This window comes from Benincasa hispida, chromosome 11 (genome assembly GCF_009727055.1).
Source record: "Benincasa hispida cultivar B227 chromosome 11, ASM972705v1, whole genome shotgun sequence".
In the NCBI taxonomy this organism is placed as follows: Eukaryota; Viridiplantae; Streptophyta; class Magnoliopsida; order Cucurbitales; family Cucurbitaceae; genus Benincasa; species Benincasa hispida.
Genome location: NC_052359.1, coordinates 77882917 through 77910397, shown reverse-complemented (window position 1 = coordinate 77910397; position 27481 = coordinate 77882917). Strand labels below are relative to the sequence as shown.

Sequence of the window (27481 nt, the reverse complement as noted above, 5' to 3'; positions counted from 1 at the left end):
TTTGACCTCGGATCACCCGAGAAACTTGCGTTCGCGTTATACTTGGCGTGAGCGCAAGAAAACTTGTGACAAGACGCATGGTCATCGCATACATTTGTTAACGCATAGTCATTCCAGCGCATGACCATCGATGCATGATAATCAACGCATACCTTAAGAACATGCATCATATATTGCGTCCACGGAATTTTAGTTGTTGAGTAATTTGACATCTATTTTCCCGTCATCAGCCGCCTACAAACACTACACGATTGTTTAGCTCGCTCCAAGTTATCGCTTAGTAAATCCTATTTACTTGACAACTTCCATGAGATTATTTTTCGAGAGAGAAAATCTCCAAAAACAATTTTCAACCTTACTAAAGAAAACAATTTTCCTTTTTTTCTCATGTTTACCATGAAATCACCAATAACCTCCCACTCAATTGGTTATTAGAGAAAAATATTTAATTATCCAATAATTAATATTATTATAAATATAAATGATAACCAACTTATCATACTATATTTATAACCTATAGTTTTAATATTTCATCTCATGAAACNATAATTAATATTATTATAAATATAAATGATAACCAACTTATCATACTATATTTATAACCTATAGTTTTAATATTTCATCTCATGAAACATATAAATCATAGCTCTTTTTCTATTCTATGGTACTTAATGTAAATCTCATTTATATTAATCCTCCACTAGATGTATCTCATACACCATACCGATCATATCATATATAATCGAATTATCTCTTGTCAATTTGAACATTTCAAATCAACACCAAGAGCTGATCTTCAACTGAATCTATTGAGCTACCAAGGGGACCTTATGGACCTGTAGCTCGAAGCTTCAATGGTACGTGAATAACTGACTAAACTCTTTAGTCACGGGATCCACCATCCGTTAACTACCAGGCACTCCACTAAAGACCGACAGCTGAACTCTCCTTACCATAGATATATTATGTGTCCATCTTAACCAATCAGAAGTGTGACAACCCTTCACAGATCGCTCGTAAGTACAGCTCGGCCAATAACTGTTATGCCCCTATAATTACATCTAACTCCTTAAGTACCACTGATCCCTCTAATGAACATAAGTCATAGTCCTACTATGACCGAGTCCTCTCTTCTAAAGAGAAGTTGTGGCCACTATGTTCAAGCCCCGAAATTAGCCCTTAAGGGAGCAATCTCTTTACTTATTCCTACATCAGGAAAGGAGTGAATTCCATCTTGTGGATTGAATTCCCATCTCCCAGATCAGACAAGTCCCCAAAAAGGTAGGCATGTTGAGTTGGCAATCTAGCCACTCTCACCCATACTAATCAAAGGACCGCCCTCAAAAGTAGGAGTTCCCGAAACACTCAGGATTGAGGTCGTGTCACCTATGGTCATTTAGGTGAGATGTAAGTCTCTAGTATCACGACGTTATATACAGAGTCTAATCATCTCGTGGTCTGGTCTTATACAAACTCTTTAAATAAGACACCTCGGTTTGCACGTCTCCACATGAGTGGTCAGGATCTACCATCTGTAGTAGTTTACAACACTTGCAAACCTTTACAAAGCGGGTCGTATCCGTAGTGTCACCAGGATCAGTATCCAACCTTAATCCTTATACTACATACCTATTTAGGTTATCACTTAAGGCATGATCCACTTGTATATCACATATACTTGCTTAAGTTCACATAAGATAACCATAGAGCTTTGTTTATTGGATATGAGTAAATTCCAGAATGAAATAACATTTATTTTATTCATCAAACAATGTGTATTATTACAAACAACGAGACTCCGGGAGAATTACGACACTAATCCCAACATGTGGTTTGTGGGAACCAATATACTCGGGAAGAAGAAGGAGAAATTGAGAGAGCAAGAATTACAAAATTCTTCTGTGTTTTTTCCCTAAAAAACCCATTTACGTGCATCTGATTTGCAGGTGTTTTATCAAATGACAGAGAGTGTGTGAAACGTGGGAGGCATCCCACGTTACTGTTGACTCTCTATGTGGGAGTTAACTCTTCATTTAAATGAAATGAAATGAAACGAATTTAATTTAATTTAATAATTAATTAAATTATTATTTAATTAAATCTTACTAAATTAATCATTTCATTTAAATCATATTTAAATGAAACATCTCTCACATAACCTATAGTTTTAATTCAAATAATTAAATTAAATCAAATCAAATTAAATTCACACTTAATTAATTCTCCAAATAATTAATTATCAAAATAAATATCAAATATTTAATTTAGCCTACACTTGGATCATATTCAATTGTATTTCTCTCATAACCTATATTTTTAATTTGCATCAAATACACATTAATTTTTAACCTATAGTTTTAATATGAATCTAATTCATATTAAATTAATACTTGAACTCTTTCAAATATTTAATTCTCCCAAAAATTAATTTGAATCATATCCAAAATTAAATTTATATTATAAAGTTTAATTAAAATATAACCTTTATATTATAATGTATCATTATTCATTATATTATTTTCCTAATTGAATTTGAACATTTCAAACTCTATTCAAGACATAGTTACCTCAATTCCCTTTACGAGTTAGGAAGAGGACCTCGTGGACCTACAGATTAGAAGCTCCAACGATATGAGATTAATTGGCTAAACTCATTAACCAAATTAATCAATATTCGTTAACTGTGGGTACACTCCACTAAAGACCCACAACTACACTCTTCTAACTGTAGATATATTTCTGTGTCCACAGATATAGACCAATAGCAACAAGTAAGTCCTTCACGAGTGTTCATAACACCAACTAGGTCAAATTATCGTGTTACCTTTATATCCTTAAATGCCAGTATTCCTCTAATAAACAAACTATTTATAGTCCAACCATTAAATAAAGTTGGGAGACACCACCTAATTGAGCACTCATCTACTTATCCTAAAGTTGGAAAGGAGTGAAATCCATCTTGTATTATTATGTTCCCAACTTCCCACTCGATCTTGTCCCCAAAATGGTAGACTTATTGGGTCGACGAACTGGCCACTCTCACCTATACAAATCAGAAGACAATTTCTCATGAATAGGAGTTCAAAATACACTTAGGACTAAGTTGCCTAGGTCATCCTATTGAAATAGAAGCCTAGCTAGTCAATGGTGTTACATTTAGTAGTTACTATTTCGCGGTCCTGTCTTATGCAAACTCATTGCATAAGATACCCCCACTTGCATGTCACCTATATAAACATGTTGGATCATTGCGTTTGTATCAAATACAAAGTGGTTGTATCCATAGTGTCACCAAGATAAGGTATCCAACTTTATCCCTATACTATAGACCCTTTAGACTATATCTTGAACATTGATCCATGTATGTCTCACATACTATTCAAAACTCATAAGACAGCCTAGGATGTTATTTTATTGGATTTAGTGTTCCTTCCAAGAGTGTTGCGAGATCACCTCTGGAGTTGTGGAATGGGCGTAAAGCTAGTTTACGTCACTTCCGCATTTGGGGTTGCCCTGCACATGTGCTTGAGGCAAATCCCAAGAAGTTGGAACCACGGTCGAGGTTATGCCTCTTTGTAGGTTACCCCAAAGGTACACGAGGGGGATCGAAAAATAGGGTATTTATTTCCACGAACGCTACTTTCCTGGAGGAGGATCATATTAGGGAGCACAATCCACGTAGTAAAGTCGTGTTGTGTGAGCTTTCTAATGAAACTATTGAAACTTCAACAAGAGTTGTTGAAGAGCATGCATCATCAGCAAGAGTTGTTGATGGTAGTTCATCTAGCAGGTCAATTCCACCTCAAGAGTTAGGGAACCTCGAAGCAGTGGAAGGGTTGCGAACCCGCCTGTTCGCTATCTAGGTTTTCCATTCGCTATCTAGGTTTCACTAATATCCTTGCTATGGTAGCAGATGGCGACGTTGAGGATCCGTTGTCTTATCAAAAGGAAATGGAGGATGTTGACCGGGATGAATAGGTCAAGGCCATGGATCTCGAGATGGAGTCGATGTACTTCAACTCAGTATGGGATCTTATAGATCAACCTGATGGGGTAAGACCTATAGGTTGTAAATGGATCTATAAGCGCAAACGGGGTGCTGATGGGAAGGTGCAAACCTTCAAGGCTCAACTTGTGGCAAAGGGTTATACCCAGGTGGAGGGAGTCGACTATGAGGAGACTTTCTCGCCTGTTGCCATGTTAAAATCAATCTACATCCTTCTATCCATTACAGCTTATTATAATTCTGAGATTTGGAAAATGGACGTCAAGACGGCCTTTCTGAATGGAAATCTTGAGGAGACCATTTACATGGTGCAACCCGAGGGATTCATTACCTAAGGTCAAGAGCAAAAGGTTTGCAAGCTGAATCGGTCCATTTATGGTCTGAAACAGACGTCTAGATCTTGGAACATACGATTTGATACTGTGGCTTTGACCAGAATGTTAATGAGCCTTGTGTCTACAAGAAGATCGTCAATGCTTCAGTAGTATTCTTAGTTTTGTATATAGACGATATACTACTCATTGGAAATGATGTAGGTCTACTGACTGCAGTTAAGAACTGGTTAGCGATCCAATTCCAAATGAAAAATTTGAGAGAGGATCAGTTTGTTATGGGTATATTGATCTTTTGGGATCGTAAGAAAAAAGTCCTAGCACTGTCTCAAGCATCGTACATTAACAAGATGTTGCTCAAGTACTTGATGCAGGACTCCAAGAGGGGCCTACTACCGTTCAGGCATGGAGTCAGTTTGATGTACGCGATACTCTATACTCGACCAGACATCTGCTATGTTGTGGGCATAGTCAGTAGGTATCAGTCAAACCCAGGGCAGGGTCACTGAACAGTAGTGAAAAACATCCTCAAGTATCTTCAGAGAACAAGGGACTACATACTCGTGTATGGATCTAGGGATTTGATCCTTACTGGATACATGGATTCTGACTTTCAGACTGATAGGGACTCTCGCAAGTCCACTTCAAGGTCAGTATTTACTCTTAACGAAGGAGTTGTAGTGTGGCGAAGAATTAAGCAAGGGTGCATCGTCGACTCTAGTATGAAGGCGGAGTACATAGCAGCTTGCAAAGCTTCTAAGGAGGTCGTCTGGCTCAGGAAGTTCTTGAAAGAACTAGAAGTTGTTCCAAATATGTCTAAGCCCATTACCCTCTATTGTGATAATAGTGGGTCAGTGGTGAACTCCAAGGAGCCTAGGAGTCATAGGTGCGACAAACACATAGAGCGGAAGTATCACCTGATCCGCTAGATAGTGCATCAAGGGGACGTGATCATCACGAAGATTGCTTCGGAGCACAATGTTGGTAACCCTTTTACGAAGGATCTCACGGCTACAGTGTTTGAAGGTCATCTTCATAGCATGGGTCTGCAGAATTGCCTGCGGCTGGACTAGGGCAAGTGGAAGATTTTCTTGTACTGGGCTTTTATGTCCTAGTTTATTTTTTTGTACTAGTTTTTGTACACCCCACTTCGCTTTAGGACAAATGGGAGATTGTTGAGGTTGATGTCCTAAAGTCTCGTGTCCTATAGTTTGTAAACAATTTGTACGAACGCTTGTGATGTATAATATATGATATTTTACTTCACTTCTTGATTTTGCTCAGTTGAATGTTTTATTTGCTTTACCACAAGCATGTATGTGGTGACATACAAGTGGATCATGTCTTAAATGATAACTAATGATATAATTTTTATTTTTTCTATTATAAGCACACACACTACGATATATGATGCATGATATAAGTCCATGTCCCCGGCAACGGCGCCATAAACTTGAAACGCAAAATTTTATGTGCGATGATATGCAATACTACTTCTAGATGTATGCATTATTAATGGCATGCTTATAGTATGCTATGCGTTGTCACAAGTTTCCTTGCGTTGAAACCAAGTATAATTTCACTGCAAGTTTCTCGGAGTGATCCTTGGTCGAACACAAGGATTGCGTAGTTAATGCGTTACATTCATGATATATGCGACTAGGGGTTTTTCAATTAATAAAAGGTGTGTGTGTACAGGTATTTAAAATTGCGGTAAAGTAAAGTTGCAATAATAAAATAAAATACGGTAAAAGTAAACCTAAGCTATTATGATACAAGATACAGGATACTGATACATGATACTGAGATTGAGACTGACTGTGAAGATTATACAAAGGGTCATAGTATGCAGTGGCAAGTCTTTATGTATGAAACAGAGATAGAAAGGATAATTAATATAAACATCGCAAGTTCGTTAATTGCATTAAAGATATAACTACGGTTCTGCTTTCCTTTGGCGTACACCTCTCGGTGATCGGCCGTGTTCCCACATCTCTGTGGTGAAACAGGGATGAACGTAATGAATGCAAGGTTGCTTCCATCTTTGGAAGTACTTCTCGCTTTAGTTAACGCATTCTTCTAACCTTCTCTCGATAGGCAAAATGGCATCTTCACTTCTGCTCTCACAAGTGAAAATGTCGTCTAGCATGCTTTAGCTAAACATATTTATTTCTTTAGCACCGATTAATTTACTTGTTTAATTCATCCTAATTACCACGGGATTAAGAAAACACCATGGAAAAAGCGATTAATGGAGGAACAGAAATAGACAGAAAGATGGAAATGAAAATGATCATGACATTCAATATTACTATTTAGCGTCTGATACATAGTGTGAATGATAGAGATTATGAAAATGAATACAATTGATGCTAAGAGATAGAAACAAATACAGAAAAGTGCAACGTCTTGACACAGATCTGGACGGTGGATGTGCTTGCGGGCGAATGGAGTGAATGGAAAGAAGAGCTTCCCTCTCAGGCTTGCTCGTCCGGTAGGAGTGACCTTGGTACAGAGCTTCATGGGGGGGATTGAAAGGATTTACCTTGAGACTCACCTCTCAGCCTTGTCTCTTAAATCGTCCTGGATCTTCTCTGATCAGCACTCAAACCAGTCTTTCTCTCAATATACAAATATCAAAATATGCCCGTATCAAGTATATCTTCTCATAGAATTTCAGAGGCTATTTATAGGCTCAGTTTTGACTCTCTGCAGTGTGGACCCCACTTTATTGTTATAACAATTTCGAAAATGGTGGAGTGAATATTCCTTCTGTTACGCGATCAATCCCATCAGAAATGTACAACAGTCAGCTTCCTCTGCAATTGCGTCTCTTTTGCATCTTCGATTGTTTGCCCGCATGCGGTGTTTTTTTTTATTACCGCATGTGGTTAAAGTTGCGTCGATCGCTTAGCTCTTGATCGATTGTCGCATGCGCCGTCATTACGTTGATCGTCTATTCATTTCTAAATTATGGGCGCAATGTGACGTAGATGCATTGTTCTTTTCTCTTGAGCCATGAACGCATGCGGTGACTTGATTTCCTGCAAAATAGACTTGAAATATTCTTTTCTACCATCGCAATGGTGTCAATGGGTGTATTGACGATAATTTATAATTCTTGCATTTCTTAGCTAATTTCTATGCAATCGACGCATCCTTTCTTTTGGCCGCAATATCTAAATAAAACAGTATAAATAACTTGTATTTCTATAAGTTATCACACCCCCAAATTTAGATATACGTTTGTCCTCAAGCATATCTTCTACTAAGGCAATATTGCTCAATTCCTATCCTAAATTTTGCATCAATTGGTTGCTCCGAATGCTCCACCTAGGCAACATTACTTAACAGCTCAATTTCCTTCCATCCTTGATAATTCATAACAAAGCCTTACTTTAATCTTCTATACAACAAATTTCTACTCAAAAATTCTTTTCTAGTTTTAAAAAGAATGTTTACCTCTACTTGCGAAAACAACTTGATGCGTCTGGATACGGTGGTCAAATTTTGCGTCATTTATTAGAGACTATTGATCATGGTTACACCCTTCGTTTTGGCTTGTTCACACGGGTGTCAAGCGAACATCCAACTACGGTTGTGTGCCAATCTCAACTTTAACTCTTGAATTTCAGAGAAGTTGTCTCTTGTTTCTTTTATTTTTTTTGGCTTGTCCCCATGGGTGTCATGCGAACATCCAACTTCGGTTGTGTGCCAATCTCAACTTGAACTCATGAATTTCAGAGGAGTTGTCTCTTGTTTCTTTTATTTTCCTTTCTCATTTTTCTCTTTTCATATTGCATTGTTCTTGGAAACCCACCTTCGTTTTGGCTTGCTCCCATGGGTGTCATGCGAACATCCAACTACGAGCAGGCTCCTTTCACAACTTAACTCTTATTAGGTTGGGATTGTTTTTTAGGTTTCCCTTGCGCTGACATTGGAGTTTATATGAATTTTTTTTTTTTAGATGAAAATGATGAACGCATTTTTCTTAATGACCGCATCACTTGATCTCATCAGCTCAGACCTTCCCCACCCCCAAATTTAGAGATGCGCAAGGTCCTCATTGCGTTGTTTGGACAGAATAGACAAACACTTAGACAAAATTTCAAAAAGAAGGTTTGAGAAAAATTTTGAAGGATAAAAGGTAAAGTACTGCTAAACTATGAATTAACTAAGTGTTAGTTAGAAAATACAAAGTGTGGGAAATGTTTCTAAGTGTATGCATATTATACATCATGGCAGCGCAATGAATAACGCAAAAAGAAAGATAAAGAATATCGCATAGTTGACAAAGGATGATAAAGAAGAGGCACAGGCATATGGCTAGAATTGTTACTTAGTTGTTTTGAGAATTAACTAAGTATACAAGTAATTACAAATAACGCAGTACAAAAATTTCTGCCTGTACAAAGAATCTAAGAATTTAGCTAACAATGAATGAAAGAATGATAACAGAATGGCCGCAATAAAAATTAAATTGTAAAAATTATTGAGGAGCAAGAGGTTCAGGAGGAGGGTTCGAATGTAATACTTGAGGAGCTTTTTCAAAAATCAGATGCTGCCTGAGATGCGGAGGTACCATGGGTCCATGAAGATATGCTGTCAGAAAATTAAAGTACTCATGGTTCCGCTCCGCTAGCTGTCTTTGATGCAGGTGGATCGTAAGAATGTTGCGCTGAATATTGATCAACACCTACCTTGTCATGGTAGCACTGCATTGTAAATCCTCGACTCGCTCAATTACCGCATCAATTCTCAGGCCGAAGAAGGCTTGTTGCTGAGAAAAGAGTTCTTGCTATTGGGAAAAGAGTTGTTGTTGTTGGGCAAAAAGGGACCGCATATCTGCTAACTCAGCATCTAAGGAAGCAATGGTCAATTGTGCCTGTGATGCCTCGCCATCGACTTTTTGGGGTTCGGCAGAAGTGCCTTCACCCAAATCGTGTGGGTCATCAACATGCAGTGGTGGAATGGGAAGTTGCGGTGATGATGCTGAAGGTGATGATGGGGCTGCTAGATATGCGACTGGAGAATCTAGGGGAAGGAGAAGATTGGTAAAGTGCTCAGGAAGGGAAGAAGAAGGTTGGGCGGGAGGGCTTGGAGGGCGAATTATCAAGGGTAAATGAGTCAAGGTGCGGGACTTGCGTTGTTTCTTCTGGATTTTCCCTTTTCTTGTCGTCTCTACTTAGCTCTTGCGGCACATTCAAATCTATGTTGGGCTTCTTCAAAGGAGTTCAGGGGCAGGTATGGGATCTTTGAGGAGCAAACCTAATCTGACGTTATTAGCCGTGAACTTCTACCATTTGCGCTTATCAATCCCACACTAGAAGGCATAATTGAAACCGTCCATGGGAAGAGTACTGCCCTTTATGTCCCCACAAACCCCGGATGTCTTGCGATTCAACCGCCTAATCGATTGGAATGTCGTGCAATGCAATATACGCATAACTCATCCTCGAAAATTATCTTTATGGAAATGGATCAGCCATTACCAATAAACCCAAGTCGTGCCTCAGAGAGGTCTTGGACTCAGGTCTTGATGCGTTTAAACAAACCAACCATTAGCTCGTGCATTAATACTCACAACGCATCTTCTATCTTACTCTCAGTGGGATCATTCATGATTTCGTTGCCCGGTGCATCCGGGTTATCTTCATCTGTATAGTTATTATGTCCCTTCGCTGAAAGACACCGTTTGCTCTATGGTCACCAATCCTTGGTTGCCATGTAGCCGGTTCGTGATAGAAAGTCACGCACTACCTCTGGTGGAATAACAATGCTGCATGGCAAAATATGTCCATCATTCTACGATCACGCTCGTAATCAAGTCTAGTAGTGGCGTTGGCGTAGGGGAAAAGCCCATCTCCATCAGTAATTCATCGTTCTCCTTCTTTCTTGATGGACACACCTTTGCCAATGCGGGCTTGCTACTTTCTGCAACTGCTTTGCCCTTTCCTTTGGCCAACGCAAGGCGAGATTACTGCCTTTTTTTCTTTTCTCGCGCCTTGCGTTGTTCCTCCTTTTCCCATTCAGCCAGTTCTTTTCCTTTCTTCTTTCTTATGGGCTGTATGTTTGCTTGGTGCTTCTTTTCCTTCTCTTCCTTCTACTTTTCCTCTTCTTCTGCCTTCTTTTTCTTTTCTTCTTCTGCCTCTTCCCTCTCTTCTGTTTCAAACTCTCTCTCAAACTGCTCAGAGGCCAGAAAAAGGTGTTGTTCCTCTTCGAGCCGCCTTATTTCTTCGATCCTCGAGATTTCATTACTGCGGCGCACCTCTTCATCTTGTAATCTTTTTCTTCTATCACCTTCTGCGATGATGAGTTGAGCCCGCGCCATTTTCTCCTGCTTCTCTTCCTCCTCCTTTCTCTTCCTCTTCTGTTCTTCTAATGCGTCAATCAAAATTGGCGGGCCAATGGTTGACCCTTGTAACGCATTCTCCTTGTGACGCCACATCAAGGGGGTAACATCTCCTTCTTCTCCTTCTTCAGTCGCAACCGTTTGCGTTATTTCAGGTTGCTTTGTTTCTCTAAGTTGCGTTGATTCCCTCTTGTCCTCCCTTACGGAGGTGGATTCTTCGTCCTTCTCTGGGCTTGCAGCCCTCTTCTTTCTTTCTTCTTCTTTCTTCAGGTGCCTTTCCTCATGCCTGCGCTCTTTCCTTTCTCCCCTTTCTTTCCTCTTCCTTAGCTTGGCCTCATCTTCTTCTTCATCCTCCTTCTCTTTGATTTTCTTCTCTGCTTTGCGATGATGGGATGGCTCACCTTCTCTAATCTTCTTTTCTTTGCTCTTCTTTTTCTTCTTTTCCTCCTCTTCCACCTCTGATTGTTTCTCTGCTGCGACTTCCTCCAATGCGACTCTGATGAGTCCTTTATAGGATTCTACTTGTGTAGTTTTCTTAGGATCTATTATGGCTAGAGTGCTTCTCCTTGTCTCCTCTTCCACCACTTCCTCTGTCTCCTCCACCGTCACCTCCTTCGTAAGCAGTGGTTGGTTTACAACCCCAGCCTCGGGTAATCCGCCTCCTTTCTCCAGGTTACTCAGAATGCTCCCAAACACCTCCTTGTCATCTTGCCTCTTCTTCTCACTTTCAGTGGAGACTGCTGGTGTTGGGAGTGAAGTGCTTTCAGAACTTTGCCCCCTTTTGAATAGGACTAGCCTGGCTACTAGAGGGTTTCGCCGGGGTCTTTCGGCGATTTGAGGAACGGTGTGTGGTTGAGCAGCGAGACGGCGATTGGCAGCAAGAAATGCTGTCTCTCGCATGGAAAGTTGGGCTGATGAAGGTTTTGAAGGTGAAGCGGAAGACTGGGAAGTTTGGTCTGTCATGGATTCTTGAGTGAAAGAAAACTAGAAAATCGGTAGGGTTTTGGGAAGAAGAAAGCTCGGTATGCAAGTGCTACGGTTTCTTTTTGCAAAATGAAGCAAGTAATAGACTAAGACGAAGAAACTCGCTTTTATAGGTTGGGCCTTGATGGGCCCAACGCGGATTCTGCAGTGGCAAGCCTCGAGCTACTCAAAAAGCCTGTCATTCGCACTCCTCACATTTATGAATTTGCAGAGTCGTACGTCCTTTCAGCTGCAAATTCATCATGTCCTTGGAAGCTGAAGCGATTAGACTTCTCAGTTTGCAAAAAGAATTTTCTTTGGAGTTTTATTCGAATGGGCGCAAGGTAAAGAATTAACGCAATGAATTCATCAACGCAAATGCATCTTTGCAGAGGACGGGCACAACGCATATATTCCCACAACACAGCCCTTAACTAAATGCATTTCTGGAGGATCGGCACACGACATTTCTACCAGCACAAACACTACCTCAACATAGTGCATTGCTTAGGACGGGCAAAGAACACATATGAGTTGCAACATTACTCCTTAATGCAATGCATTTGAATTGGATGAACGCAAAGTGTATTTTGCGGTACAAGATGAACCTATTATTTGCAATGCATACCAGATGTTGATTGTTTTGGTTATTATTTATATTTGTTTTTATTTTTATATAAATTTTTTTTCATCAACGCAAGCCATTAAAGACCTTGCGACAATCATTTTCTTCTTATTCAACAATCATTCACCAAGTTAAAGAATAACACATTAAATACAGAAAAGTTAAAGGAATTAAGAAAGCACAGAAATAAATGCAAGAGAGTTAATTTGAAGAATAAATTCATAAAGTATAAAAGCAGATTAAAGAAGCCAATAAATGACAAGGTTTAAAAACAATAAAGATAGAAATTAGAAAGCGTTTAAACATAGTTTTGAGATATGGATCAGAAGATAGTGTTCTTCTGATTAGCGCAATCCACATCTCTGCAAGCGGTCCAGCTGCCCAATGTCTTCATGGACATTGCTCCTTTCCATGAGATCTGGGGCTTCAGAGTTGCTGGGCAACGTTCTTAGGTGCTCTATTTCTAAGTTCAGAAGCCAGCTTGCCCCATTTGAATCTCCAAATTTCTTATTGAAGACGCCTACACCTGCATCACCGCATCATTTTTATCCATTACTGCTTGAGCAGGGCCTCCAATGAAGCTTCCAGAGGTGTTGAAGATGAGGGTTTGTTGGTTGTGCAATTTCCTTTGTTTGGCCGTGATTAGAGTTATGGTGAAAAGGAGGAGGATTTCCCCGATTCCCTGAATTGCCACCCTGATGGTTGCTTGGCCCTCCTTGGTTAGGCATCTCCCCCCAACCAAAGTTAGGAATGGGTTCCTCCAACCAAGATTATATCGTGTTGCTGAAAGGGTTGTTCTAGATGGCACATACTTGCTGGACGTTCGATGGGCACATGTCTGCCGCATGGGCCCCTCCACAATTAACGCAACTGCTTGCAGCCACTTAAGCCGACGCAGTGGGTTGTGCTGTTTGTTGAGAGATGGCTCTTTGATTGATTGTCATCGATTGGAGGATTGAGGTTACTGCGGCCATTTAAGCGGCCCGTGTGGTCATTGTCTCTGCAGAGACAATGGCAGTTTCATTTCTTCTTCCTGCAGAACCTCTTCCTCCATATCCATCATCGACCCAGTCATCCATGTTCCGCGAGATGCGATCAAGGATGACCTTGGCCTCAGTATACGTCTTATCCATCAAACCTCCTGCCGCGGAGGCGTCAGCAATAGTCTGCGTTGATCTGTTCAGGCCATTATAGAATGTCTCCATCAGGATGCAATCGGGTATCCCGATATGCGGAAAATTTTTCACCAGTCTTCTAAATCGCACTCAGGCAGTGCTCAGGGTCTCATTGCCCATTTGTTCGAAGTTCAGCACATCCTTCCGTCGCCTTGCGTTGACAGCCGGAGGGAAAAATTTCTTCATGAACTGTTCAACCAGCTGATCCCATGAAGTAATCTCATTTGGCTCCAGTGAGTGAGCCCACCTCTTGGCTTCATCCCTCAAGGTGTAATGGAAGAGATATAATCTAATACCCTCAGGGGTAACACCAGGTATTAAGAAATTGCCGCACATCTCGAAAAAGCTGGTCAGATGGGCATGTGGGTCTTCACCTTGTAGACCCCCAAATTGCCCTGCGTTCTAGATCATTTGGAGAATGGCTGGTTTGATCTCGAATCTCGCGTTCTCCTCGACCATCGGCCTTGAAATCCCAGGCGAAAAATCGTACAGATTGGGCGCCACGTAGTTCCTCATGGGAATGTTGCGGTCAGCAGCAAGGAAAACTGGATCTTGCGCTGGTTGTACTGCCCCTTGATTTCCTATGGGAGCCGCATTGTCATTATTATCTGCCATGTTAGCTACTTTCTTTCGCCTCGCTCGGTTTTGATGTGCCCTAGCACGAAATGTACGCTCGATCTCTGGGTCAGCTTCGAATTTTGGTTCAGTCCCAGTACTCATAAACTATCAAACTACTCTTCGTGATGAACAGCCAGTACAAAGAGATCTGTCCTGCAAAATACCATAAATATACTCAATAATAACCGTTACCAATCCCCGACAACGACGCCATAAACTTGATGACATAATTTTTATTGTTTCTATTTTAAGCACACGCACTACGATATATGATGCATGATATAAGTCCATGTCCCCGGCAACGGCGCCATAAACTTGAAACGCAAAATTTTATGTGCGATGATATGCAATACTACTTCTAGATGTATGCATTATTAATGGCATGCTTATAGTATGCTATACGTTGTCACAAGTTTCCTTGCGTTGAAACCAAGTATAATTTCACCGCAAGTTTCTCGGAGTGATCCTTGGTTGAACACAGGGATTGCGTAGTTAATGCGTTACATTCATGATATATGCGACTGGGGGTTTTTCAATTAATAAAAGGTGTATGTGTACAGGTATTTAAAATTACGGTAAAGTAAAATATGCGGTAAAGTAAAGTATGTGGTAAAGTAAAGTTGTGATAATAAAATAAAATGCGGTAAAAGTAAACCTAAGCTATTACGATACAAGATACAGGATACTGATACATGATACTGAGATTGAGACTGACTGTGAAGATTATACAAAGGGTCGTGGTATGCGGTGGCAAGTCTTTATATATGAAACAGAGATAGAAAGGATAATTAATATAAACTTTGCAAGTTCATTAATTGCATTAAAGATAAACTACGGTTCCGCTTTCCTTTGGCGTACACCTCTCGGTGATCAGTCGTGTTCCCACATCTCTGTGGTGAAACAGGGATGAACGTATTGAACGCAAGGTTGCTTCCATCTCTGGAAGTACTTCTCACTTTAGTTAACGCATTCTTCTAACCTTCTCTCGACGGGCAGAATGGCATCTTCACTTCTGCTCTCACAGGTGAAGATGTCGTCTAGCATGCTTTAGCTAAACATATTTATTTCTTTAGCACATATTAATTTACTTGTTTAATTCATCCTAATTACCACGGGATTAAGAAAACATCATGGAGAAAGTGATTAATAGAGGAACGGAAATAGACAGAAAGATGGAGATGAAAATGATCATGACATTCAATATTACTACTTAGCGTCTGATACATGGTGTGAATGATAGAGATTAAGAAAATGAATACAATTGATGATAAGAGATAGAAACAAATATAGAAAAGTGTCAACGTCTTGACACAGATCTGGACGGTGGATGTGTTTGCCGGCAAATGGAGTGAATGGAAAGAAAAGCTTCCCTCTCAGGCTTGCTCGTCCGGTAGGAGTGACCTTGGTACAGAGCTTCACGGCGGGGATTGAAAGGATTTTCCCTAAGACTCACCTTTCATCCTTGTCTCTTAAATCATCCCGGATCTTCTCCGATCAGCACTCAGACCAGTCTTTCTCTCAATATACAAATATCAAAATATGCCCGTATCAAGTATATCTTCTCATAGAATTTTAGAGGCTATTTATAGACTCAACTTTGACTCTCTGCAGTGTGGACCCCACTTTATTGTTATAGAAATTCCAAAAATGGTGGAGTGAATATTCCTTCCGTTACGTGATCAATCCCGTCAGAAATGCAGAACGGTCAGCTTTACACGTGTCTAGATCCTCCGCAATTGCGTTGCTCTTTTTCATCTTCGATCGTTTTCCTGCATGCGGGGTTATTTTGTATTACCGTATGCGGTTAAAGTTGTGTTGATTTCTTAGCTCTTGATCAATTGTTGGATGCGTCGTCATTGCGTTGATCGTCTATTCATTTCTGAATGATGGGCGCAATGCGACGTAGATGCGTGTTCTTTTCTCTTGAGCCATGAACGCATGCGGTGACTTGATTTCCTGCAAAACAGACTTGAAGTATTCTTTTCTACCATCGCAATGGTGTCAATGGGTGTATTGACGACAATTTATAATTCTTGTATTTCTTAGCTAATTTCTCTACAACTGACGCAACTTTCCTTTCTTTTGGCCGCAATATCTATATAAAGTAATATAAATAACTGTATTTCTACAAGTTATCAATAACCAAAATGGTCTGTAGTATATGAATATAGAAAGGAAATCTTATCCTAGTAATGCTACGAATGCGGCCCACTTTATAGAATGGTCACAAGTGTTGTGACTTGTCACAGATGGTCTGATCTTGATCATTCGTGTAGGGAACATGCGAGCGGGGTCGTCCTATACAAAGAGTTTGTATAAATAATGACCACGAAGTGTTAATATCTCGTTATATAGCACCGTTCATGGCAGAGACTTCACTTCACTAGGATGACCATAGGTAACATGACCTCAATCCTGAGTGAGTTGGGAATTCCTGGCATTGAGGGCGATCCTTTGATTTGCATGGGTGCGAGTGGTCAGACCGCTAACTCAAACCTACCACTTTGGGTATTCGTTTGATTTGGGAGCTGGGAACTCAGCTTCACAAGATGGAATTCACTCCTTCCCTGAAGTAGGGGCAAGTAGATTGATAGCTCCCTTAAGGACTAATTACCAGGGTTGGAACGATGTGGCACCACACACCTTCTCTTGACTCGAGAGGTGTTCACACATAGTTGGACTATGTTGTATTGTTTATTAGAGAACTCAGTGGTACTTAAGGAGTGAGATGTAACTACAGGGGCAAAACGGTAAATTGGCTCAACTGTACTTACAAGCATCTGTGAATGGTCATCGTACTCATGATTGGTTATATCTAATGGACACAGAAATATATCTGTGGTAAGAAGAGTTCAGCTTTTGGTCTTTAGTGGAATGCCTGGCAGTTAACGGATGGTAGATCTCGTGGCTAAAGAGTTTAGTCAGCTATTCACATACCGTTTGAGCTTCGAGCCATAGGTCTATAAGGTCTCCTTGGTAGCTTGGATAAAGTTGAGAATCAGTTTTTGGGTCAGCTTGAAATGTTCAAATTAACAAGAGGGAGTTTGATTATATATGATATAGTTCGATTATTTATATCAAGTAGAGGAGAAAATACTATAGTAGATATATGATATCAAACTATATGTTAAGAATATAATATGATTATATTCATTATTTAATTAATTAAGCAGTTATGAGATAATTGGCCGAGAATTTCTCCAGAATCGTGCAAAAGTGGGAAGATTGAATTCAGTTCTTGTAACTGAAGAATAAAATGAAAATTGTTTTCATTTTATAAACGATCCGAAAAATCGCTCATGGTGTGTTTCTATACGATCACATAGCGTTGAGAGCCTATACGATAGTGCCCATCTTCCTAAACAATCGCATACCCGCGAACTAAACGATCGCTCGCAATTTCTAAACGATCGCTTACTTTTTCCACATGATCGCTTCGCACGCCGAGCAGACCCAAACGATCGCTTAGCTAAATCTACACGATTGTGTACCTTTTTCTAAATGAAAAGCACCCGACTATACGATAGTCTTCTATTATCTCCCACTTGCTTGTTCATACTACACGATTATCTTTTCCTCCCCTCTACCAATTCCATCAAAGTCCACCCTTTAGATTCTCACTACGAAAATACTGAGGACTTCGAGTGGTGCCGGTTGTTGTTGGCTCGTCCGTTACCGATCGTGTAGACGACCGTGGTGCTGTTAGGCGACTATTTGCTGGGCAATAAGGAATGAGAGGAGTTGCTTCCGCTGAACTGAGTTTGTTTAAAGATTTTCTTCAACGGGCATGTTTACTCGGTCTTTATGTATTTTATTTGTTAAATCATGCTAGTAATTAGTGTTACAATGCATATCTGAATGTTAGAATGTATGTGTGGTAATTCTGTCATAATGAAATCGGAAAGATCCGTTTCCGCTCATGGATTCTCTTGTTTAAGAATTCCTTCACTTGGATGATCGGCCTTTGGGCTTGTTGATCTTCTTGAATGATCGACCTTTGGGTTTGTTGATTTTCTTGGATGATCGGCCTTTGGGCTTGATGATCTTCTTGGACGATCAGCCTTTGGGCTTGTTGATCTTCTTAAATGATCAACCTTTGAGCTTGATGATCTTCCTGGATGATCGGCCTTTGGGCTTGTTGATATTCTTGGATGATTAGTGCTCGCACGAGGCTTCTGGAGAAACTTGTTTCATGGAGTTGAACTTGAGTTGGTGCTGATGTTGATGTTGATTTGATGCAATGTGGTTCGATCTCTAGTATTTGATCCTCTGATTCTCTCTAAGTCGAATGCTTATGCTTGATTTGAGGAAGTGAAGCGCGTGATGATCTTGGGGTTAAAGTCTTGAAAGAATATTTATATCTCCAAAGGACTTCAGCCTTCAGGTGTGGTCAGCTTTAGGAGTTAGAGAATCTTCTAGTTGTTGGAAGAATTCTCTCTAGGCTTTCTAGAATGTACAACTTCTGACCTGTTTCGAGTAGTCTTTGAACCTGTTGATCATTTTGGATCGGCCTATAAGCTTTTCCTTGAGTTTGAGGAAATTAAATCTTAACTTGCAAGTTGTGAAGATAGAGTTAGTTTGTTGAAGTCCTCAAATCTTCAAACCTTTAAATAGCTTAAATCTTCAGTTCTTTGGAATTTGAGTGTTTTAGTCATGCAAACTTTGAGAAGTTTCCGTCTTCCGCACTTGAGAGCTTGAGAGCGTTGGTTTTCAAGAATTAAGAGCTTCAATACTTGGATCTTGGGAGCTTAAATCTTCAAAGCTTTAATATGCCTTCTGATCTAAAGAGTTTTAGTATGTCTTCTAGTCTTCACAGCTTTGATATGTCTTCTGTTCTTCGCAGCTTTGATATGTCTTCTAATCTTCAGAGCTTTAGTATGTCTTCTGATCTTCAGAGCTTTGAAGGAGTTGTGTTCTTCAGATCCTCAGAGCTTTAAAACTTCAGATCTTCAGAGAGCTTTGGCCTTTAATTCTTCCAACCTCCCCCCAAATGAAGAGATAAGGCCTCTATTTATAGAGGTTTCTCATGAGCCTTACATGGACTTGGGCCTAATTATTTTATTGGGCTCAAATTGGGTTTGGGCTAAAGTTGGGCTTGGGCCCATTTGTTGTTGGACCAAAATATTGGACTTGAATGTAATCTTTAATTTAGCCCAAAATTTCACCGTGGGTTTGAATTGGGTTGAGCCCAAGCGACTTTAATTACTCGATCTAATCCAACTTATAATTTTTCCAATAGGCTTGGGCTTTCATTGATGATGTGGCAACTCGTGATTCGCCGAAATTTATCATTCAACAGCATGATTATAAATATGTTAATTCAAACAATCAAAATCTAGTTTATTTAAGATTTAGTTGATAACCATTTGATTTTTTGTTCTTAAAAATTGTGTTTGTTTTATAATTTCTTGACAATGGTTATTATTGATTTTTAGTTTTTGAAAATTACGTTTTTTCTACGAAAATATTTGAATTCATACCAAAGTTTAAAAAAGAAACACATTTTAAAATTAAATTTATGTTATCTTAATTTCCAAAACTTGTCTTGAATTGCGAAAACATATCCAATAAGTTGATAACAAAATAAAGAAGTTTAGAGGTAGAAATGGTGTTTAATAAACTTAGTTTTATAAAAAAAAATTAAAAATAATATTAAAAGGGGTCTTAATATTTAAAAGCTAAAAAAAAAATATTGTAGTTGACACGAGCATAGCTCAATTGGCATGAACTTTTAAAAATATTTAATATGTACTTGATAGTAACATCTTTTCTATTAGATCTCAAAATGTTAAAAATAGTAAATAGGTTCATCAACTCTCAATTTTTTGTCTGATAGATTTTCGAGGTATTCAATATCTTTATAAAACTAACAAATTTACTAGATGTAAAATTGAAATATCTTTTTATAATCTAATGACTTATTAGGTACAACGTAAACATATCACAGCAACCAATTAAACATTTTTCAAAATCTAAAGATACACAAAGTTAAGACGTCATAGACTAGAGTTTTTCATTTAACCAATGAGTTCTAAGCAAAAATTTAAAAATTAAACAAAATATTTAAAAATGTTTATGCCCAAATAAAAGTCCAAACATCAAATCAAGATGTAAATCTCTTTAATTCATTATAACAAGTAACATTTTGCATTAGAAAAGGTGTATATTATATTAAAAAAGATTAATGGGTAGTTTGGAAAAAGTAGTAAAATGATGGGATGCCATGAATTGTGTGAATTAGTATATATAAGAAGTTTCATAGTCTTAGTGGGATATAAGTTTATGCAACCACACATCTTTCTTTTCCTTTTTCCCTTTGTAAAGAGAGGGAAAAGGGGGCTTGCATTTCTCATGAATTGTGGAGTTGTGTTGGGTTTCTATTGTTGGGGTTGGGAGTTCTTAACTGCCCTTCTTCTCTTCTCCTCCTAAAATTACTTCTAAATCCTATATATATATATATATATATATTATATATATATATATATATATTTATATATATTATTATATATATATTCTTCATTGTTTCGTTGTTTCTAGTGGTTGTTTTTCTCATGGGAAAGGCAATAGTAGACCTAGGTAATGTGTGTGAAAAGGGGTATGTCCATGCCGCCCGAAAGCCGACTCCGCCGCCGTTCTTGGCCAAAACCTACATGCTTGTTGAGGATCCGATGACCGACGACGTAATATCGTGGAATTCCGATGGAACGGCGTTCATCGTGTGGCGGCCATCAGAGTTCGCAACAGATCTCCTCCCCACCCTCTTCAAACACAACAACTTCTCTAGCTTTGTTCGCCAACTTAACACATACGTAAGTTGATTGTTGTGTTTGTACATTTTTTTCCCATTTTTTAAAATTCTTATTTTCATTTGCTTTTAGATGTATCTATGAAAAAATTTTCAATTCTGTTTGTATATCTGCCATAGTATACATCCCATTTGATTACAATTTATTTAATATTTTTGCAATATTTTATGTTGTTTATTTTTCTTAAATTTTTCTGTCTATTTTTAAAAAGTAATAGTTTTAAATGACAAAACTACTAAAAATATTTTCTAGTATAACAAAATATATTATCTACGAATGGTAGATAGTGATAGGCACCGATAGACATCTATTAGTATCAGTAATAGATATTGACATTTTGCTATATTTACAAATAAGTTGACATTTTTCTATATTTGAAACAACATATTTTTATTTTAAAAATATAGTAAAAAGACTTCAAACTAAGAAAAATCACTGGAATTTTTTTTGCATAAGATCTGGAAACTGAGAAAAGAGTATAGGTATAGAAAGATACTATACTACACCCTTTTAACTTTATTTTAAAAAAAAAATAATATAATTGTCCATTTTAACTACGGCCAAAAAAATATTCTTTAATGGTTGCGTTTTCTACTTTAAATATTTGTGTTTGACTATAATTTTTTAAAATTATAGTCCAACATATTCAAAATTAGGCCAACTCAATGATAATGACCTATAATATAGGTTAAAATGTTATGAGTTCCAACCTAATATATTATAATACTAAATAAATAAAAATGAACCAACTTATTTATAAATGTAACAAAATTTCATTATCTGTCAGTATTAGACCGCGATAGACATCTATCAGTATTTGATATATGTCTGTCGCAGTCTATTATAATTATCTATCGTGATCTATCGTAATCTACTACTACCATACTTAAGAATATTTTCAATAATTTTATCATTTAAAACAATTACATTATTTGAAAAGGAAAAGTAAAGATACATAATCAAATAGAAAAAAAACAAATAAACAATCATGGGTAATTTATTACTATTGACCAAAACACATTTTTCTTCTCTTTTTTTCTTTTTTGAATTTGAGTTCTCTTTTGGGCAGAACAGGTCAGTGTTAATCTCTCATGAGTTTTTTGTTTCTAATTAATTAAATCTTTCCACATTCTTCTTCTCTCTCACTCACTTTTCTCTCCACATAAATTTCTCCCGAACACTTCCATCTACCCACGACTTTCACTCATTTTTAAATACACACTTTCACTACTTTTTTGGGGGAGATTTATAAAAATAAATAAATAAATAAAATATTTATACAAATTGTAAAATTTAATTATAGTTGTGATAGACATTATTATCAATGTCTATCACAGATAGCTATCAACGTCTATTAATGACAGAAATTGATAGAATTCTATCATTAATAGAGGTTGATAGAAGTCTATCAGTGATAGAAATCGATCAAAGTCTATCATCGATAGAGATTGATAGAAGACTATCAGTGTCTATCAGTATTTTTTTTTACTATTTCTGTAAATAATTTTACATTTTTCTATCCATGAATTTTTTTTTCCTAATTTGAATAATCTACTGGTTTCTACAAAATAACTTCTAAATTAATCCAAAATTTTAAAATATATTTTCTATTATTTATTTAAAATTAAACATTTCAATAATCTAAAATCATTCAATAAACTATTCTAAACATAGAATTGATATTATTTAAAGAAAATTTTTTAACAAGTTATTCGTCCAAACATACTACTAATTATATATTGATTTTCTTTCCCAAAAAATATGATATATTGATTTGATCTAAGAAATCGAAATAATAGTAAAGTACCAGAGTGATTTTTTCATACTTTTAAATAAGATATTATGTGATCCATTTAAGTAGCTACTAAGTCCTATTAAACTCAGAATTTTGTATTGAAAAGTTGCAACAAATTTAACCGTATATCAATATTCAACACTCCTCACTCGTGAGATAAATAATAATAATCTCACATATTGTATACATGTTAAAAGTAAGTTTCAAGCTTAGTGGTAATTTCAAATAGTATGAATATAAGAGGCGTTAAAACATTTTAATATAGGATATAAATTTATCATCACTTATCAACTTAAATTCTTAAATTTTTTAGTTCAGTAGTAATCACACTTGCGTGCAATGAAACTTTAATAGGGATTTCGTAAGATTGCAACAAGCAGATGGGAGTTTTGCAATGACAAGTTTCAAAAGGGATGTAAAGAAAGACTGTGCGAAATACGCAGGAGAAAAGCATGGAGCAACAAGCGAAAACACAGTAACAATGCAAAAGTGATCCAAGTCACACATCAAGACGATCACAATGAAGATCAACGGTCACCGTCGACATCATCATCGTCTGATGATCAGTACACGACGCTTGTTGATGAAAACAAGAGGTTGAAGAAGGAGAATGGAGTGTTAAGCTTTGAGCTAACAAACATGAAGAAGAAATGCAGAGAGCTTCTTGATTTGGTGGCTTGGTACGAATTCGCCATCATTAATGGCAACGAAAAGGAGGGAGATGATATATTGAGGAAGCCAAACATGAAACTCTTTGGAGTCAAGTTGGAGGTTGAAGAAGAAGATGAAATGGTGAGGCAAAACAAGAGAAAGAGATCGATTTATCAAAATAAACCTTTTCCACTCTCACAATCATGCAAATGAAACTGTTTCCATCCAACTTTAAGTTAAAAATACTCTACTACAATTTTTGTGTTTAGTTTTAAGTTTTCTTTTACTACAAAGACATTCGAACCACATATTTTGTGGTGACTAACACACTCGTATATCAATTAAGTTATGTTCAATTTGACTTTAATTTTAGTTTTCAATTTATAAAATAGACTACTCAATACGCACGCGTACATGTAATTTCAATAAAAAAAAAAAAAAGACTCTTCCAAATTTTATTTTGGCCTTTGTTTCAAAAACTAAGCTGAACGTCAATTTCATAAATTTTCCACTTAATTCAAATCTAATTATGAAATTTTCCACTTAATTCAAATCTAATATATAATGATAGAAATGTTTTAAAAGATTTAATGAACCATTGAATGAAACCTTTAAACTCATAGGGATGAAATTGAAATTATAAGCTCGCGCCAATAAGGACCTAAAAAGGTAATTTAATATCTATATATATATATATAGTCTTCGGTTACTTTTGAAGGAAGTATTTCCTAACAATTTAATTTTGAACTTTCAAATTTGTATCAATTTAATTTTTAAACTTTAAGATGTAATAGTATAGTATCTACAATTTTAAATTTGTAACAATTTAGCCTTAATAAATCTCAGTATCAATTTTTACGACTTAGTCGATTTTAATAGTATCTATCACGATGAAGAACTAAATTGTTACAAGACTAAACTGTTACTTACTAAAGTTCAGACTAAATTGTTACAATTTTGAATGTAGAGATACTAAATCATTACAAAGTAAAATTTACGGACTAAATTATTTCTGCTACCAAAGTTTAAAGATCAGAAGTATTTTTTTAAAGTTTTTAACTATGTTCTTTTCTTCAAGACAACTAATTTCAACATGAGAGTATTTCTTTTCAATGTGTCATGCATTAACCTACATATTTCAGCTGCAAAATCCAAACACAACTCTCCCTCTCTCTCTGATATATTATATAGTAGATGGTAAAAAAAAGAAAAGTTAGATAAGATAGGCCTACTTAGGTGGAACATTACAACAGGTATGGTAAAGCTAATATAACTAATTTAAAGGTTCTTAAGTTGTACAATTTTGAAAAATATTGGATGTTCATATTCTAACCAACCTCCACATTCATGTCAAAGATGAATACCTACCCTTTTAGAGCAGGACTTTATTTCTTCTCTTTCTTTTTCATTGTACCTTTTGACTAGGGAGTTGGTAGCATTAACATATTTTAGGTTATTCAAATGTCTCTTTAATTTTATTATTAACTTAAATATAAACATAATTATTTTTTTTTATTCTTTTTTCAATCTATCATTAGAAGAGCAATTTGGTCTCTTGTTTTATTAATAATTATAGTATGTCAATAGAGTAAATAAGTAGCCAAACACCATAAAATTCTTGAAAAGTACGCGTGAATGGTCAAAGACAATAAATCAGTTTCAAAATAAGATTAAGAATTAAAATTAAAAAAAAAAAAAAAAAAAGTCCTTTTTAGTATAGAAGTAAAGTACTGTTTTGTTCTCTTGCTTTTAATATGTTGATAGATAGAAAGTGAGAATGAGATTGACTCATTAAGGGATTGTTTGGTTTGAAGGTTTTCTGTATGGAGATTGATACCGACATCCAAAATCTATATTTGATACCATCCTCCTATAAGGGAGGAAGGAAATAGAGAAATTGGAATAACATTCTTGTTAGTTTAACTTAAATGAAATAAAGTTTTGAAACTCTTATATAAAATATTCAAGCAACATAAAAGAAACTCAACTGGTAAGTAAGACAACAAGAATGCTTCGCACCCTGCCCACCGAGACCAGGGTAGAAGAAACTTATTTAAAATCTACCAATTATATTATAGTGATTAATTCTACCCATCCTACGATTAATATTTGAATATTTCTATTGCAAATTTGAGTTGGGAGAATCACCTAATTAGCATGACTTAAATGATGAAAAACGGATAAATTGTAACCCAGTAAAACAAATTTGACTTAAGATTTATGGTCTCCCCCTATTGGAATCATTGTAAGTCTCCCAAACTCCCAACCGTTTGGGATTGGGCGCAAGTTGAACCATCCCAGACCATGGGCCGTTTTGTTCACTTGGGTGTTGAACCCTCTTAAGTTGACTTGCCAAACAGGCTTGGCCTTGGCCAAGGGGCTCAATTTCGGCCATGGTCAACCTTGGCTCTAACTGGCTGCTACATTTTGTGTTTAATTTTACACGTAAATGGCCCCGTGGGAGCTCATGGTTCTATTGTTCCTATTTATTTTTTCGTTATTTTGGTAAACAAATGATGCATTAAGTCTACAAGCATTCAGTACTTTCGAAGCAACCCAATCCTATTTTAGGTTTAACTTATTTGCAGGTAAACAAATACCGTGGAATAAGTAAGCAAAGCTGAAATCGTAAAGTAAATTACTGCAGAATATTGGACGTCATTTGAATTTTGATTAGAGAAAACTTACCTTCTCTTCTGGGGGTACAGCAGGTCAATGTCATCCAAAATGCAAGCTGTCAGCTATCACAATCGCCCTTTCGAAAGCTTCACTTAGCGATTGTGCGATACTAGTTCCCGCTTAAGAACAAGTCAGCCAATTTGAATTCGGATCGCCGATGGCACATCGAGTGCCTCTCACAACCTCCACCCCCGTTTGGGAGAAAACCATTTTAGAAAATGGGTTTAGAGGAAAAGGTTTTCGCAAATGTTTGAAAGCATAATTTGAGCAAAACAATATTGTAGTAAGCTAGAAAGCAATAAGCAACAACAACGGTTTTATAGCATATTACTCCGGGTATGAGGATATGATGATTAGTCTTACCCCATGTGCATTCTTAACAAAAAGACATCTGCCACCCTTGCATATGGAAACGGGCGAGTGGTCATACACTAATAAAAGTACATAAAAAGTAAACTAACTAGCAAAATGAAATACATAGGATGGAAGTACGGTAAAAAGAGGTGGAGGCAAACATGTGACCATGGGCAATGCGCCCTAGACCTGTCTCTTATACACATCTAGATGTGTATAAGAGACAGATTAGTTAACGTCTCCATCAACTGACTCTGCTCGAACTCAGCAAATTGTTGAGCAATTGCCATGAGGTTTTTTGTGCACTCCCAACAAACTTCTCTGTCTTGGAAGCTTTTCCACCTCTCCAAGAATTCTTCCAAACCTTATCCTGGTCTTCAAACTATGTTGCTTCTTCCAGCAAGTCTCTCATTGACTTCTTCCTCTGTCGTTCTCTTCGTTGTGGCAGGCGGACATGTCACAACACTACATCGCTCATCAGCATGGTCGGGTGATAGGGCTTCAATCTACTTATGTAGATGACAAGATGAACCTCCATCCACGATGGTAATTTCACCCGATAAGAGGCTTTCCCAACCTTTTCGATGACTTCCACTGACCCTTCATAGCTCCTCACGAGGTGACATTCTCTTTGGCCTTGCAATCGAAACGGTTATGGGCACAGTCTAACCCGAACTTTGTCGCCTGGTAGAAACTCTTGGCGTCTAAGCTCCCTTCTTCTCCTTTTTGGAGGCAGGGACTTGCGTAAGTTGTTCGACTCGACAATGCAATACTTTTTCAAGACACACAGAATGTCTTGAGGGGTTTTCCCTTCCATGGCTTCAATTGACTTGTGGGTAAGGTCCCTCTCCATCTAGAGAGTTGGGGTCATCTTTATCCCGTTCGGCTGTTTGATCCCAACCATGTGATCACTAAGCACTTGGTGAGAGGTATCAGTATTAACTTGTGCTCGAGCAAGAATTCCATCCTCAATACCACGTCAAAGTCGTCCATTTTAACGATCACAAAATCGATAAGTGTTGGGTTTTACGTCCAAAAAGTCGTGGTTTGTAAACAATAAAACTTATTCTGAAAATTCAATAAGTTGTTATTGAATATATGTATTGCTTATTAGAAATCCAATAA

The 27481-nt window shown here is 37.4% G+C and overlaps 1 protein-coding gene across 1 annotated transcript; it reads left to right on the top strand.

Annotated features, from left to right (window-relative positions):
* Positions 1 to 20621: 20621 nt before the first annotated feature.
* Positions 20622 to 23536, top strand: LOC120092173 (heat stress transcription factor B-3-like). Its single transcript, XM_039050407.1, has 2 exons — positions 20622 to 20880; positions 23027 to 23536. The coding sequence occupies exons 1-2, from the start codon at positions 20623 to 20625 to the stop codon at positions 23534 to 23536; spliced, it is 768 nt and encodes a 255-aa protein (XP_038906335.1). The 5' UTR covers position 20622.
* The last annotated feature ends 3945 nt before the right edge of the window (positions 23537 to 27481 follow it).

Excerpts from the sequence above, each read along its gene's own strand:
- LOC120092173 (XM_039050407.1), top strand. The coding sequence starts at position 20,623 with ATGGGAAAGGCAATAGTAGACCTAGGTAATGTGTGTGAAAAGGGGTAT. Across the intron at positions 20,881-23,026 it reads TTCGCCAACTTAACACATAC|GGATTTCGTAAGATTGCAAC; the intron begins GTAAGTTGATTG and ends AAACTTTAATAG.